Source organism: Uranotaenia lowii, chromosome 2, assembly GCF_029784155.1.
Source record: "Uranotaenia lowii strain MFRU-FL chromosome 2, ASM2978415v1, whole genome shotgun sequence".
Lineage (NCBI taxonomy): Eukaryota > Metazoa > Arthropoda > Insecta > Diptera > Culicidae > Uranotaenia > Uranotaenia lowii.
The window spans coordinates 368,245,069-368,258,465 of NC_073692.1; the positions used below are offsets into that span (position 1 = coordinate 368,245,069).

General features: G+C 41.9%; 4 protein-coding genes across 5 annotated transcripts in view; 2 read left to right on the forward strand and 2 right to left on the reverse strand.

Moving 5' to 3' along the window:
- LOC129747012 (facilitated trehalose transporter Tret1) overlaps positions 1-3,359 on the forward strand; it is a 48,381-nt gene extending 45,022 nt beyond the window's left edge. Inside the window, exon 5 of the mRNA XM_055741024.1 lies at positions 2,094-3,359. Within this exon, the coding sequence (XP_055596999.1) occupies positions 2,094-3,170 (1,077 nt within the window). The 3' untranslated portion in view covers positions 3,171-3,359. The remainder of the gene's footprint in view (positions 1-2,093) is intronic.
- Positions 3,330-8,584, reverse strand: LOC129747010 (uncharacterized). The gene is made up of 6 exons (XM_055741021.1): positions 8,347-8,584; positions 8,165-8,291; positions 7,271-8,102; positions 4,205-4,796; positions 3,723-3,989; positions 3,330-3,626 (listed from the first exon to the last, which is right to left on the reverse strand). Exons 1-6 carry the CDS (start codon positions 8,365-8,367, stop codon positions 3,384-3,386), a joined length of 2,082 nt encoding a protein of 693 aa, XP_055596996.1. The 5' UTR covers positions 8,368-8,584; the 3' UTR covers positions 3,330-3,383.
- Positions 4,902-6,640, reverse strand: LOC129747013 (multiple inositol polyphosphate phosphatase 1). Of its 2 annotated transcripts, XM_055741025.1 has the most exons (3): positions 5,367-6,640; positions 5,124-5,303; positions 4,902-5,060 (listed from the first exon to the last, which is right to left on the reverse strand). In XM_055741025.1, exons 1-3 carry the CDS (start codon positions 6,509-6,511, stop codon positions 5,045-5,047), a joined length of 1,341 nt encoding a protein of 446 aa, XP_055597000.1. In that variant the 5' UTR covers positions 6,512-6,640; the 3' UTR covers positions 4,902-5,044. The 2 variants fall into 2 exon arrangements, with proteins under 2 accessions (XP_055597000.1, XP_055597001.1); XM_055741026.1 differs by having other exon boundaries at positions 4,907-5,303; positions 5,367-6,638.
- Positions 8,585-10,180: 1,596 nt separating the features above from the next.
- Positions 10,181-13,089, forward strand: LOC129747009 (FACT complex subunit Ssrp1). The gene is made up of 5 exons (XM_055741020.1): positions 10,181-10,410; positions 10,491-10,654; positions 10,740-11,519; positions 11,575-12,688; positions 12,759-13,089. The coding sequence occupies exons 1-5, from the start codon at positions 10,354-10,356 to the stop codon at positions 12,840-12,842; spliced, it is 2,199 nt and encodes a 732-aa protein (XP_055596995.1). The 5' UTR covers positions 10,181-10,353; the 3' UTR covers positions 12,843-13,089.
- The last annotated feature ends 308 nt before the right edge of the window (positions 13,090-13,397 follow it).

The window sequence follows — 13,397 nt, forward strand, 5'->3', positions numbered from 1 at the left end:
AATTACTGGATCCTTGTTTTTAAGTGAAAAATCATGTGTACTTTAAGAGTGAATTTGGGTTCAGTGCAGATATTGGAAGAACGTTATGCGTTCTTAAAGAGTAAAGCTGAAGGGTAGGGAATAACAAAGGGAGCTTTAAGATGTTTTTCAAGCATCTATTCTGGAGCGTTTGAAGTTTCTGCGCTCCAACCATACAGACAATGTATGAGAGCCAAACTCAACCAACGATGTTGAGCAATCGTTAGCACAACTGACCTTTGCAGAATGACCAGGAATTAAGTCATTTGTGCGGAAGTCTGGATTTGGACCTTATTTGGGTCTAGACCCGCTACTCCACATTGGCGATCTATGCCAGTTTAATTTTTGCATTCCCCCTCAGGTGGGAGGGAGGAGGGTTAACCCAAGCACTGATCATATAAAGTCATAAGGGCAAAGAGGGTTTCGACCGCCCAATCGAGCAAAGCCTTATCAGGCAAAGAGGTTTACGATCGCCCATTCGGGCAATGCCTATTACGGCAATGAGGGTTTGACCGCTCAATAGGGCAAAGAGGAATCTGGCCGCCCATTAGGACAAAGTGGAGTTCGATCGGCCAGTTGGGTTAATATTTTATTTAATTTTGAGAACGAACAGCCTTAAATTGGAAGCTTTAAATGGGCTCTTAGTGAGTGTAATTATTTCAGATTAAATTAAAATACTAAATTCAAATATTAAATCGATAGTAAGCCGGGTTTCAGCCTATGGCCTTCGAGAAAAAATAAAAAAAAAAAATAAATAGCCGGATTTCAGCCCATGCCAACCGATAGTTAGCCGGGTTTTAGCCCAAAGGTGATATTTTGCGAACAGCTTTGGAGGGTTAAGAGCAATCATAACTAATAACTGGAGGGAACAGATCTATTTCTAAGATGAGCATTAGGTATCTTGGCAATTTGATGAAGTCGACATTTGGTGCCGATGGCCAATCAGGTCGGTTCCGAAACCGGAAAATGAAAATTATCAGATACTAGGTTGCGACACACGAGCTCTTCATCTGTACATGCTTGAAATTATTAGGAACAGGTGTTCGGAATTATCTGTCCAAGGCCATGACCAATCTCCGGAATCCGAAAAAACAATCTTATCAGATTTTTACCTGCGACATATGTGAAGAAAACTCTTGATCTGTACATGATGAAAAATGGTAGGAAGGAGTTCGGGGTTTCGGTTTGCTGGATTGAAGCAAGACCCTGGACTTATGTTGTGACTTTTTCTTGTGTGTTTTAGTGCTAGGACGAAAGACGCTCAGTCCATCATTTTTTTTTTTTTGCTTAAGGTGGCTAGCTAGAAAGATTCAATTCGGTTATTGTTTTTTTTCAGGTTTCCTAACATATTTTTTATCAGGATGGCTCTACCATCTTGGACTTGGGTAATCCGCATTTCCAAATTATCAACAGTTTCAATAAATTGAAAGTTCGGTTTTGGTTTCTGGAGCAACCTATTTCTTGAAAATTTCGAACCCCTCCGAATTCAACGATTTGCAAACACGTGCTTGCACGCACACCCAAATCCCTGCTCTGTTATGCTTATTTGCTCTTTTAACCTTTGACGTATCAACAAATGTAGGGGAAAACTTAAACAAAACCACCAAGACATAAGATCATCAATTGTAATAAAACATGCGAGCTGACAACCAACCGGGAGCAGCAAAATTGGGCCAAGGTCATTTTCTGCGTTTCGACTGGACTGGACTTTCGAACTGTGGACAGTTTCTCAAAGTGTCACCCAAATTAAAATAAAACGCCCATTTCCGGCCTTCCAAAAATAATGTGGCCACCACACCAACGAACGCACGACACCAAACAAGATCGAGGTGATAAAGACGTATAATCTAAGAACGACCAAACAGAGCAAAGTTCTTAGGAACTTAATTTTAATTTTAAAAAATGATAAAATATATCAAATTATTATAAATATGATCAGAAATACTTATAGAAAAAAATAATTAGGTATCTACATATGATCTTTTGCTTTAGTAGTAACATAAAATTATTTACTCACCCTAAAACTTGATCGTTCAAAGTTCATTCACTGTGTTGTCTTTTTTTTCTCGTTCCAGGTCCTATTGGCCGAAATTGCTGAACCACGACTGCGCGGTCTACTGATTGGAGCCCCGTTCGTTTCGTACTCGCTGGGAATTCTGATGGTGTACGCCATGGGCAGTTATCTTCATTGGCGCCACGTGGCTTGGGGCGCAACTGTGCTGCCAGTTTTATCATTTATCGCCATTGCCCTTGCACCGGAAACACCCGTTTATCTGGCCCGAAACAATCGACTTGAGGAAGCATCGAAAGCACTGACTTGGCTGCGCGGCTGTCCAATTCAAGCGAAAAAGGAACTGCGACAGTTGATCGAACGTTCCCAGAAGGAAGCGCTAGAAGATGCCGGTCGCAGCAACTGGAAGGCTTTGACCGAAATAGCTCTCATCAAACCACTAATCATCATCAACGGGTTCCACGTGCTTCAGATTCTTTCGGGAACATATCTGGTGGTATTCTATGCCGTCGATATTATCTCGGATATGGGTGGCAGTGACATAAATATGATGCAAGCAGCCGTTTTAACTGCAGTTGTTAGGCTTGCCTTCACATTCGTTTACTGCTTTCTGCTGTTAGTCATGCCCCGACGGATGATGATTATCGGCAGCGGGCTGGGTTCGGGAATAAGCTGCCTCGCTATCGCCATATTCATGTACATTCGATTGGACGCCATCAAAACGCCGATGGACACTTACGTGGCAGCTGTTTTCATCCTGATCTACATCGGAGCAAATACGGGCTTTATGACCATGCCGGGAATCATGATTGGGGAGCTGCTTCCAGCCAAAATACGAGGGCAAATTGCGGGCTACCTTTTTACCATATTCAACCTATTCCTGTTCGGAGTAGCCAAAGGATTTCCTTATGTGAAGGAAACGTTGAAAACGCAGGGTCTGTTCCTCGTGTTCGGATTCGCTTCGTTTGGGGCATCAATTTTACTGTACCTTATGCTTCCGGAAACCAAGGGCAGAACTCTCCACGAGATCGAGGATTATTTCCAGCAGAAAAATTGGTTCTGGATTACTCGAAGGCGCGAAAAATCAAACCGGTCTTTCAGCGATGAGGAAGGCGAGCCCTTGAAGAATATAAAAGTTTAACAAACGTGCGTATGCTTGAGCAAGTTTCGTTTGATATTTAGTGTGCGTGTGCTTGTGTGATGAAACCCAGAGTAGAAAACTATTGTGATATTATCAGGTAGACTAAGGTGTTACAAATGCAAAGTATTTATAATATGTAAGGCTTTTTGTGTAACTGGAGAGATATTGGATTTTTGAGTTTATTAAAAATTGATAAAACAAAAAACCCTCTAATTAGCCCAATATTTTACTATCACTGGCCTTCAACATCGGTGGATTCGGGTGAAACTCGAACTTGTGCCATGGTCGAATCATTGGCTCTATCCGGGTTTCGCAGTTCGGCTGATAGTCGTTGAATATTTGCCTGAACCGGTCTACATTGGTATGGTATGGGTCCATTGTGTTCCAGTAGAGTCGAGCTTCCTGAATTTGAATGTTCTTGAATTTGTGATAGAATTTCGTGAGGTGCTCAATTGCCTGTGTGAAAAATGAACGTTACCAAATTGGAGTTCCTTTTAAACATTATCCACGACTAAAATACACGAGACAGAGACATCCCCCACAAAAACTTACATCAGATTGCAGTCTGTCCTTGTAGTTCCAATTGACCCGCCCAAACATTCGTAAATCGCGACAGACTGGCCAGCGCATTTTCGTGGCCCGTGGAATCAACCAGTCCCAGAAATGTTTGCTTTCCTGCAGTAGTTCGTTTTTCTCCTCGCTTGACATTTTTGCGCCGTACCGGTCCTGTATCCAGGCATTCAAGAATGGTAGCTTATGTGCTTCCGGGAAGGTTGCCAGTACATATTTGGTATCTTCTGTTAGCTTCAGTAGGCCCCTCTGAAAGGCAAAACTTTGCTCAGACAATAAGCTTTACAGAATAAATTCTGTATCAATAACTTTGTACAAGAAGCTTTATGTTGTCGTCGTTGTGGTAGGAAAAACATAAAATTAAATTAAATAATGAAAGAAATCTTCCACTAAAGAAATATTCCGACATCAACAGTTAACCACAACTGAGTTACAGTTATTTATAGTTTCTGCAGCTGTCTTACCTTCAACAACATTCTTAAAAACTCGGGATCCGTTGATTCGATACACTTATAGTCGAGTAAATCTTTCGGCGCCTGTTTGGATTCGACTTCTTTCTGTCCCTGGAGGAACCGTTCGTTCCAAAGCTTGATCTCACAACGCCACATTTCATTCATACAGCGAGAAATCGCTTTCGATTCATCATGCTCCTCCTCTTGCACACCGAGGGCCACGCGAATTGCTTCCTTCACTGGACACTGTGGCCTCTGAGGCTCATAATCGAGAATCTTGCGATAATCAAATTCGAAAGGAACCGTCCCCTTGCAACAGGTAAAGTATTTTTCTATCGGGCCGCCCTTTTTCATCATATTTCGCAAACAGAAAATACCCGGTTCTTTGGCACATGAACACGTGGCACCGGACTGAAGCCTCCGTTGATGTTCGTAGGCCTCCCAGCATTCGGGGCATTTGGACCTTGGCGTAAGCATGCAGGCCACTATGGAATCGTTGATCAAATGTTTCAGCATCAATTGGATCATACGTTTCTCACGACACTCCTTCTCACACCGTTTCATTTGTTCTTCGACCGAGAGCACTTCGTTATCGAGTTTCTCTCTAGCATGATGGAAAAAAGGTGACAAATCGATTGATTTTGTTAATTTACTTCAATAGAAAACCGACTACAGAATAAGGAAAAATCTTTCGAATCACAACCCCACTAAACTTATGTTAAATAAGCAACCGATTTCGTTAATATATTTTCCATATAAAGCGTATAAAGATTTCTTCTCCTATATTGCAAATTCAAAATGTTGAAGCACTGCTGGTTTAGCTAGATATAAATCAAATCTCCTGTGTTCTCGTCACTCGTCAGGATACCTATAATACCAATAGCCTCAATTATAGTGGTACCATTACTCATATTCAAACAGCCAATTTTACAACTCATCGTTTATAGGCACGTTCAGTAAACACATGGCCTCAAAAGCACAAGTTTCAATTCTTTCGCTAAATGATTCCTTGAAAAGGTTGTAATCGCACAACAGGCTATCCCGTGGACACCCGGGAATGTGGATCGGTTTTTCCTGGTGGGTCAGAAGCACTTGTGAACCATTTGTACATCTGGAAAGAATTTTTTTTAATTAAAAGGGAGAATCATTTTAAAAAACTACTTCAGCTACTCACTCATATTTTGTGAACACTAAATTACTAGCAAAGGCATCGATTTCGCTAACCCGCCATTGTCTTCGACGTTCGAAGTCCCGATGGGTTAAGCGGAAATCGTCACGGTATAGTCCTAGGAAAGCCAACGCCTTCAGCAGCGTTCCAGAGTGCGTGAAGTAGAACGTAAACGGTTCCAGTTCTCCGTCGAACCGTTTGAATAAATCCGTGAAAGCGTTACAAGCCTGTTTGTACGTTAGCTCGTAGCCATAGCCGTCGATCATGTAGTATTCCAAATCCTCGCCAAACTCGAGCGCCTTTATAGAAGCTTTATCAAACAAGAAACACCAGGGCGAAACATATTTTTTGGTCCAGGCTGTTTCGAACGCACATGTTTGATACATCAAATGAATGCTCTCGGCATCAACGAATGTACCGACCTTTTTCGATATCTTTGATATCACTTCTTTCATGACCTTGCTGTCGTAAAACAAATCTACCTCCCGCACAGCGTCCGGATTTTTCTTAATATTAAGCCTCCAGCGCTCGCATAATTTATAGAATCGCAGTATTGGGTCCTTGTGAAGAGCCTCAGGGAACTCAATGTCCTCCTGCCGTCCAAACAAACCAATGCTAAAATTCTTGGCACTGTTCTCTGCCCGTTCGGTTTTGGTAAATTTGAAAAAATAATCCTTTTTATTATAAACCTCCGGCAAAGAATCGCGATATCGCTGTCTAAACCTCCGTCCAATATGTTCTAGTTCGTCGGCCCCCTCGTCCACCAGTAGCTTCTCCTCTTCGGGATTCCTTAAACGAGGTTGCCATCGTTCAAATAGCGCCAGCTCCTTCCGACAAAGCCGTCCATGCTGCAATATTTCGTCCTTTATTTGCGGTAAATCGCTATTCATCCGTTCAATGACTTTGGCCGAAGGATTTCGGGTTCCATGACGGAACAGTCCCCACACCCGGCTAACTCGACACCCATCTAAATGTAGGGGTTTCAGTTCGTCATCGCGCAGTATGTGGCGGTATGGTGTTTTGGTGGCGAGCTTACGGTGAACTATCTCCCAAGGTTTCTCGGTGCAATGCTGGGCTTGACCTTGGACCTCGGACAAAACCGCCAGCAGGAAGCAACAATTTATCAGCGGCAGCAACCACCGGGGGTACATTTTCACATTTCTTCCGTTCGCACGAAAAACTTTCTGGTAGGACACTAAACAAGGACAGTGTTCTGCGTTTTGTACCAGCGATTATTTTAACGATTGTACTGATCTACCCAATGCTACGGTAATTCGAATCAAAATAAAGACGTTCTGACAAATTTCATGGAACTATTGATGTGTTTGTGAGAGGAAGAACCAGTTACACATTGAAAAAAAAGTACTTAACAGTTAGTAAACTGAGAAAAGCTTTGAATGCTTATGAAATGTGAATTTCGAATTCCGGTGTTTTATCTTTGAGGCCGTACGAAGAAACGAATCCAGCATAAAAACAGTCAAAAGCATATATGTAAGCTTCTATAAGTTGATAAGAGGATAACGTAATTCGACTCAACCATAAATCCATTAATCAATACCAGCAACCTTAATTAGGACCTTAGCAACCTTCCTATAGGAACCAATATAACCAGTACTGTATTTCTGGTGCAATTCCAAATTCCAACCCATGCAATGGCTTTTGGTCCATTGTATCAGTTCCATCTCAACTTTTTTAGAACTATTAGACGCGGTTCTAATGGTCGATTTAAGGCCTAATTCAATTACCTATAAGTACCTATGAGTTTATAAGAATTGATCCAAAAACGGTGGACGCAAAAAATAAGTAAGTGTGACAGCTGTCCTTAACTTTGTTAATGCAAGGCTTTATGGCACCAGTAGGTATAGTTGTACAAATTTTCTAAATGAAGTAAAACTTATGGAATCTCTCACCTGACAACCGATCTTTTGTTGACCAAGCTGAGCAGCTTATTTCTTCGTTTCTGCATGTCCCTGTGTTTTCGGCACAAGTTTTCCCTGTCGACTTCATGATCAACCATATGGCAGATCTGATCATTCAACAGCTCTCGAACAATAAGCTCGGCACTATCACAAGTGGCAGGCGTCATTTCCTCGGGTTTTTTGGGTTGTGCTTCCACCGGCTTCTCAGTTTGATTGGATCGACTGAGCTTGGCAAACCAACGAGACGCTTCGTTTGGAATGACGAAATGCTGATCGCGATAGCTAGCATAACGACCAATGCAAAGCGGAGCTTCTGGGCGAAAATCGAAAGCCGAGTTCAAGAGTGGCTTTCTAACGCCCTGCGGTTCCAAATATGGCGAACAGTACTGAACAATGCACTTTGGTTTGGTGCGTTTGGAACAACAACGTTCTTTTTTAGGAGGAAGTATTTTTTCCAATCCCCTCAGCGTGGTCATTATATCTAAATGACAAATAGCTGACATAATTAAACGTTCGTTATTTGTGTAGCTATGATCAATGCCCTGACGCTCCACTTTGGAGTAATATAACTCCAATAGGAACCAAAGGAAGGAAAGATCATTTTCTTTTGCTAGAATCAATGCCTCTCGTATGACTAAAACTGGGCAGAGTGGAACCACGCCAAGCACTTTAAGCAACGCCTGACACCGAAAAACGGTACCTTCATCAGAATCATCTCGAACTGCCTCCAAAAGCTTGTCCATTGCTTCAACCTGTTGATCGGAAAGTTCTTGGAACCATAGGGGGATTTCCCGGCGGGCAAGTACGTCATTCATTCTACGTTCTGCGAATAGATAACAATATTCGAAAGAAAAAAAATTCCCGAGCAATTCCTGTTTAACTAACCTTTCGTGACCAGCATCAGCTGGAACTCTTGCAGGTAGTTCTTATAAGCACCAATGGCAGCATTATACTTAGCTTCGAATTTTTGTTTATCAGATGTTAAAGATTCATTTCGGTTTCTAACATAACCCTGAGAAGTAAATGATGTTTATTAATTTTTCATCTGAATTTTTAGAAGTACTCACCTTTTGACCTCTTCCAGCCATATTGGATCCGAACCGAGAAAATTTGGTTTCTTTTAAATTCTTCAAAAACACGGGTATTTAGATACACAACAAGAATTTAACCTTCACACAAATTTGGATTTTGTTTTTTGCTAAACCCGGGTTACAATTTCTTTACAAAAGAATCAATAAATTGAAAGTAAAAAATTATTATTGAAATTTGAAATCGGCCAACTGTGTTTCCGGAAAGGAAACTTTGAAAAAGTGGGGCTACACGCTTAATGCGAAATAGAAAAATGCGAATTTGTAAACAGTTACATACTTTGATTTTTTTCATGATGATAATTGCTACTTAAAATATAAATTTACGACGACAAACCTTTAAAAAACATTGTTTTACAATACTTTGAAACCGCTTTTTTAATTCGTGGAAATCTTTGTTTTTTATCTATAAAATTGAACCAATTTTCAAACCACTTTCAACAGATGCCTATAATTCTCTAAGCGTGTTCAACAGACTTTTAGCACTGGGGTGAATGAGTTCCGCCGGCACTCATCGACAGGGGTGCCAACTATTTATTTGAAAAAAAATGATAAATTCAAAAAAAGGTTTTCAGAAAAAGTGTTAAGCGGGCCACAGACTACACAACATTTGTACAAATGCGATGAAATTCGATGAAATTTTGTCGCTGTGAGCACGATTTGCATAGTGTATGGCACTGCTTGAACGAGCGCCCAAACGGTTGGAGTAAAATCGGTCGGGATCGAAATATTTTGTACAAAACATTCTCCCAGCCGGGGTGGAGATGGTTTTTTTTTGTTGCTGTTGCTGTTTTCGCCAGCAATCATTTGTGTTCGCGTGAAATATGTTTGTATAGTGTGTGGGCGAGCATAGATCAAACAATCGACGCGGAATCATCGAATTTGTACAGGCCAATTTGTGTAGTCTATGGCCCGCTTTAAACATAAATCGTACTGCAAACACAACGCGAACTCGCCATAAATAAGAAAAGAAGAAGAAGAAGAAAAATCGGTTTTATTATGTCATCCCTTGAGAGAAAAGGGGTACATTCCTCTGTCAAAAAATCATGGCACAACAACCGAGCAGATGTTTCAATACATTAATCCGTTGAATATAAAAAAAACACCTGCAATTCCTTTAATGGAGGTATAGCTTTACGAGTCTTTAGTAGTATGCAGTCTCCTTAGTATAGCTCAGGCATGTCAAACTCGTTTAAGTGTGCGGGCCGCATTAAAAATCTTTCATTTCCAAAAATAATATTATTTCCTCTCGTAGCAAAAAAAATCTTTTTAATATTTCGTGGCAGGAAAGCCAGCGTACTTCTGTGTAGTAGGGAATTTTGTGATAATTTAAGACGGGGCTACGCGGACCCCATTGACTAAGGCCACGGGCCGCATGAGGCCCGCGAACCCCCAGTTTGACATGCCTGGTATAGCTGTAAATTGTTTTTTATTGTGTTTTTCTTTTGACCAATTTCAAAAATTCTGTTTATTAAGCATCCCTGCTCAGCACTCACCGTTTTTTACGTTTATAGTTGTGCGTTTATCTGTCAAAGCCGTCAAAGCAGGTTTCTTGATGTTTTTTTTCTTTTCATCAGCACCGCTAAAGCGCGACCAAGGTTCTTAGATACACTAGGTTCTCCGACTTTCACAGTAAGTAGGCGAGGAGTGAGCGGGGCTCTCAATGAGTTTGTTTATTTTTTGCTCAGCTTTTCTGTGGTTTGTTGGTAAACAAACTTCATGAGTTCCGTATAGTTGCATAGCCTACATAGCCAAAATGGCTGAATCGGGAATTTGTTATTCGGGAACACCTCCTGATTATATACCCACCTTGAGCGCGACAGCGGCGGTAACAACATTGCTTTTTCGATTACTTCTTTGCGCGTCCGGTTGCTGGCAGCTGGTCTGGGACCTATTTTGCCTGTTAATTCATTTTTGGAGGAAAATTTCACCCTAATTCGTCCATCTATTGCTGCGGACCCAACGGTTTAAGCTAAAACTGCAAAAATGACGGCAGATTTCCTGGAATATTCTTCCATTAGCTCGGAAGTTCGAGGCGCTTTGGTAAGTGAACATGAGACTTTTCCAACATGGCCTATGTGCTTATGTGAAAAGGATGAATAATTTCGTGTTGATATTTTTAGTGTCCCGGAAAGCTTAAGATGACCGACTCGGCAATAGTGTTCAAAAACGAGAAAACGGGCAAGGTCGAGCAAATAAACGCCTCGGATATTGAGCTTCTGAATTATCAACGCAGTGTCGGAAGCTATGGGCTTCGTGTTTTCATGAAAAACGGATTGCTCCACAGGTATGTTCAGGAATTTGTTTTAAACCATGGTTGATTCATCTTACCCGTACTTTCGAATAAAACTTAAATTTTCATTGTATTCCAGGTTCATGGGCTTTACCGGAGACGAGCAAAAGATTGCTGACTTTGTCAAGAAACACTACAAATTAGATATGCTCGAGAAGGAACTATCAATGCGTGGTTGGAACTGGGGCACGGTTCACTTTAAGGGCAGCGTACTGTCATTCGATGTGGAAAGCAAAACCAGCTTTGAAATTCCTCTGAATCACGTTTCTCAATGCAACAGTGGAAAGAACGAAGTGACGGTAGAATTTCACAGGAACGACGATGCCCCGGTTAGCTTGATGGAAATGCGATTCCACATTCCAACGACGGAATCCTCAGAAACGGATCCGGTCGAATCTTTCCAAGAACAGGTCATGCGACAGGCTTCAGTTATCTCAGCATCTGGCGATGCCATTGCTATCTTCCGTGAAATTCATTGTCTTACACCGCGTGGTCGGTACGACATCAAGGTGTTCCAGTCGTTCTTCCAGCTGCACGGTAAAACTTACGATTTCAAGATTCCCACCTCGTCGGTGTTACGATTGTTCCTGCTGCCGCACAAGGACAACCGGCAGATGTTCTTTGTGATCTCGTTGGATCCCCCAATCAAGCAGGGTCAGACTCGGTACCATTTCCTGGTCACTCTGTTCCAGATGGACGACGAAACCAGCATCGAATTGCCATTTACCGAGGAAGAGTTGAAGGAAAAATACGAGGATAAACTGACCAAGGAATTGTCCGGACCGGTCTACGAAGTATTGGGCAAAATTATGAAAGTCATCATTAACCGAAAGCTGACGGGCCCGGGCACGTTTATTGGGTAACTTGTTTGCATTTAGGAAAAATCTTTCTCTAATCGATATATTACGTTACAGCCACTCGGGAACTCCGGCAATCGGATGTTCATACAAGGCGGCAGCCGGTTATCTGTACCCACTGGAGCGAGGATTTATCTATGTACACAAACCACCGGTTCACATTCGCTTCGAGGAAATATCGTCGGTCAACTTTGCCCGCAGTGGAGGATCGACGAGAAGCTTCGATTTCGAGATCGAGCTTAAAACCGGCACCATTTATACATTCAGCAGCATCGAGAAGGAAGAGTACACCAAACTGTTCGACTTTATCTCTTCGAAGAAGCTGCACGTCAAAAACACTGGCAAAGACGGCAAAACCAACTACAAGGATGACTTTGCCGATTCGGATAACGAAGCGGAACCGGATGCCTACTTGGCCCGCGTTAAGGCCGAAGGCAAGGAACGAGATGACGATGACGATGATGATTCGGAAGAATCGACCGACGAGGACTTCAATCCAAATCAACAGGAATCGGATGTGGCCGATGAGTTTGATTCGAACGTTGAATCCACTTCTGAAGATGATTCCGAGGGCGGCGGTGGAGGCAGCGGCTCGGATGCCGAAGCTAAGCAAAAGAAGAAGAAGGAAAAGAAGGAGAAAAAGGAAAAGAAGGAACGTAAGGAGAAAACACCCAAGAGTCGTTCCGAGAAGAAATCTAAGAAAAAGGATTCCGGTGCTCCAAAACGTCCTGCCACCGCGTTCATGATGTGGTTGAATGCTACACGTGAGCAGATCCGAAAGGATAATCCGGGCATCTCGATCACCGAAATCGCCAAGAAGGGTGGTGAGATGTGGAAGGAACTCAAAGACAAATCCGAGTGGGAAGCAAAGGTTGCCAAGGCCAAGGAAGAGTATGTAGAAGCGATGAAAGCTTACAAGGAAGCGGGAGGCGGCGCTGCCAATAATGCCAGCGATGACGAGGGCGACAAAGCTTCTTCTGGCAAGAAGAGAAAGAAGGAATCAGCTTCTCCCAAGAAAGCAGTAGCAGCAGTTTCGATGAAAGGAAGTGGCTTTAAGAGCAAGGAATACATTTCGGATGATGATTCCAGCAGCGGAGGCGATGAAAAGAAAGAATCCAAGAAATCTAAGAAATCCGGTTCTGGATCTGAAGACGGAAACAAGAAAGAGAAGGTAGGTTCCCTAAAAAATTACATAAATAATCAATTTAATTTAACCAACAAACTGATTATTTCACCCACAGAAGTCCAAGAAATCGGACTCGGAACCTGAAGAAAGTGGTAGCGGTTCTGAAGCAGAAGACGAGGAGGAAGAGGGCAGTGATTAGATGGTACCGCATTCAGAAACTATCCCTTTGCGTGAAGGTAACTATTACTCATCAGCTTTGATTTTATTGGTGTCCAAGTTTATGTTGTATTGTTAGGGTCGAACTTCATGCAAACTTAAAACAAAAATACAAACAACAAAAAATGAATCCCAAGGACTAGTATAAGCTGACCTGATAGTTTTATTATTAAAAACCTACGCTTAAGATTAACAATCGAATGAAGAAAAATTGTTTGTATAAAGTGGAACGTTCGCCAGTCTTTTTCTTCGAAATGTCCGTTTAAAAACTTAAAAAGTATGTTTGTTTTAGAATATCACTGGTAGAAAAGAAGACATGCATCTTGGATAGCTCTATTCCGAATCAGAACTTCTGATTGAAAGATAGGGTGAAAATAAGCCACAAGTTCGCGTAACGATTTTGAGGGAAGCGCTAGATTTTGATAGCTTTAGCGTTTTCGTTTATGTTTATTTTGCAACAGCTCCCAACCAGTGTTGCACTTTTTGCTGTCATCGTGTATTGCACTAGATTTGAACTGAAAGTGAACAGTGTTGCACT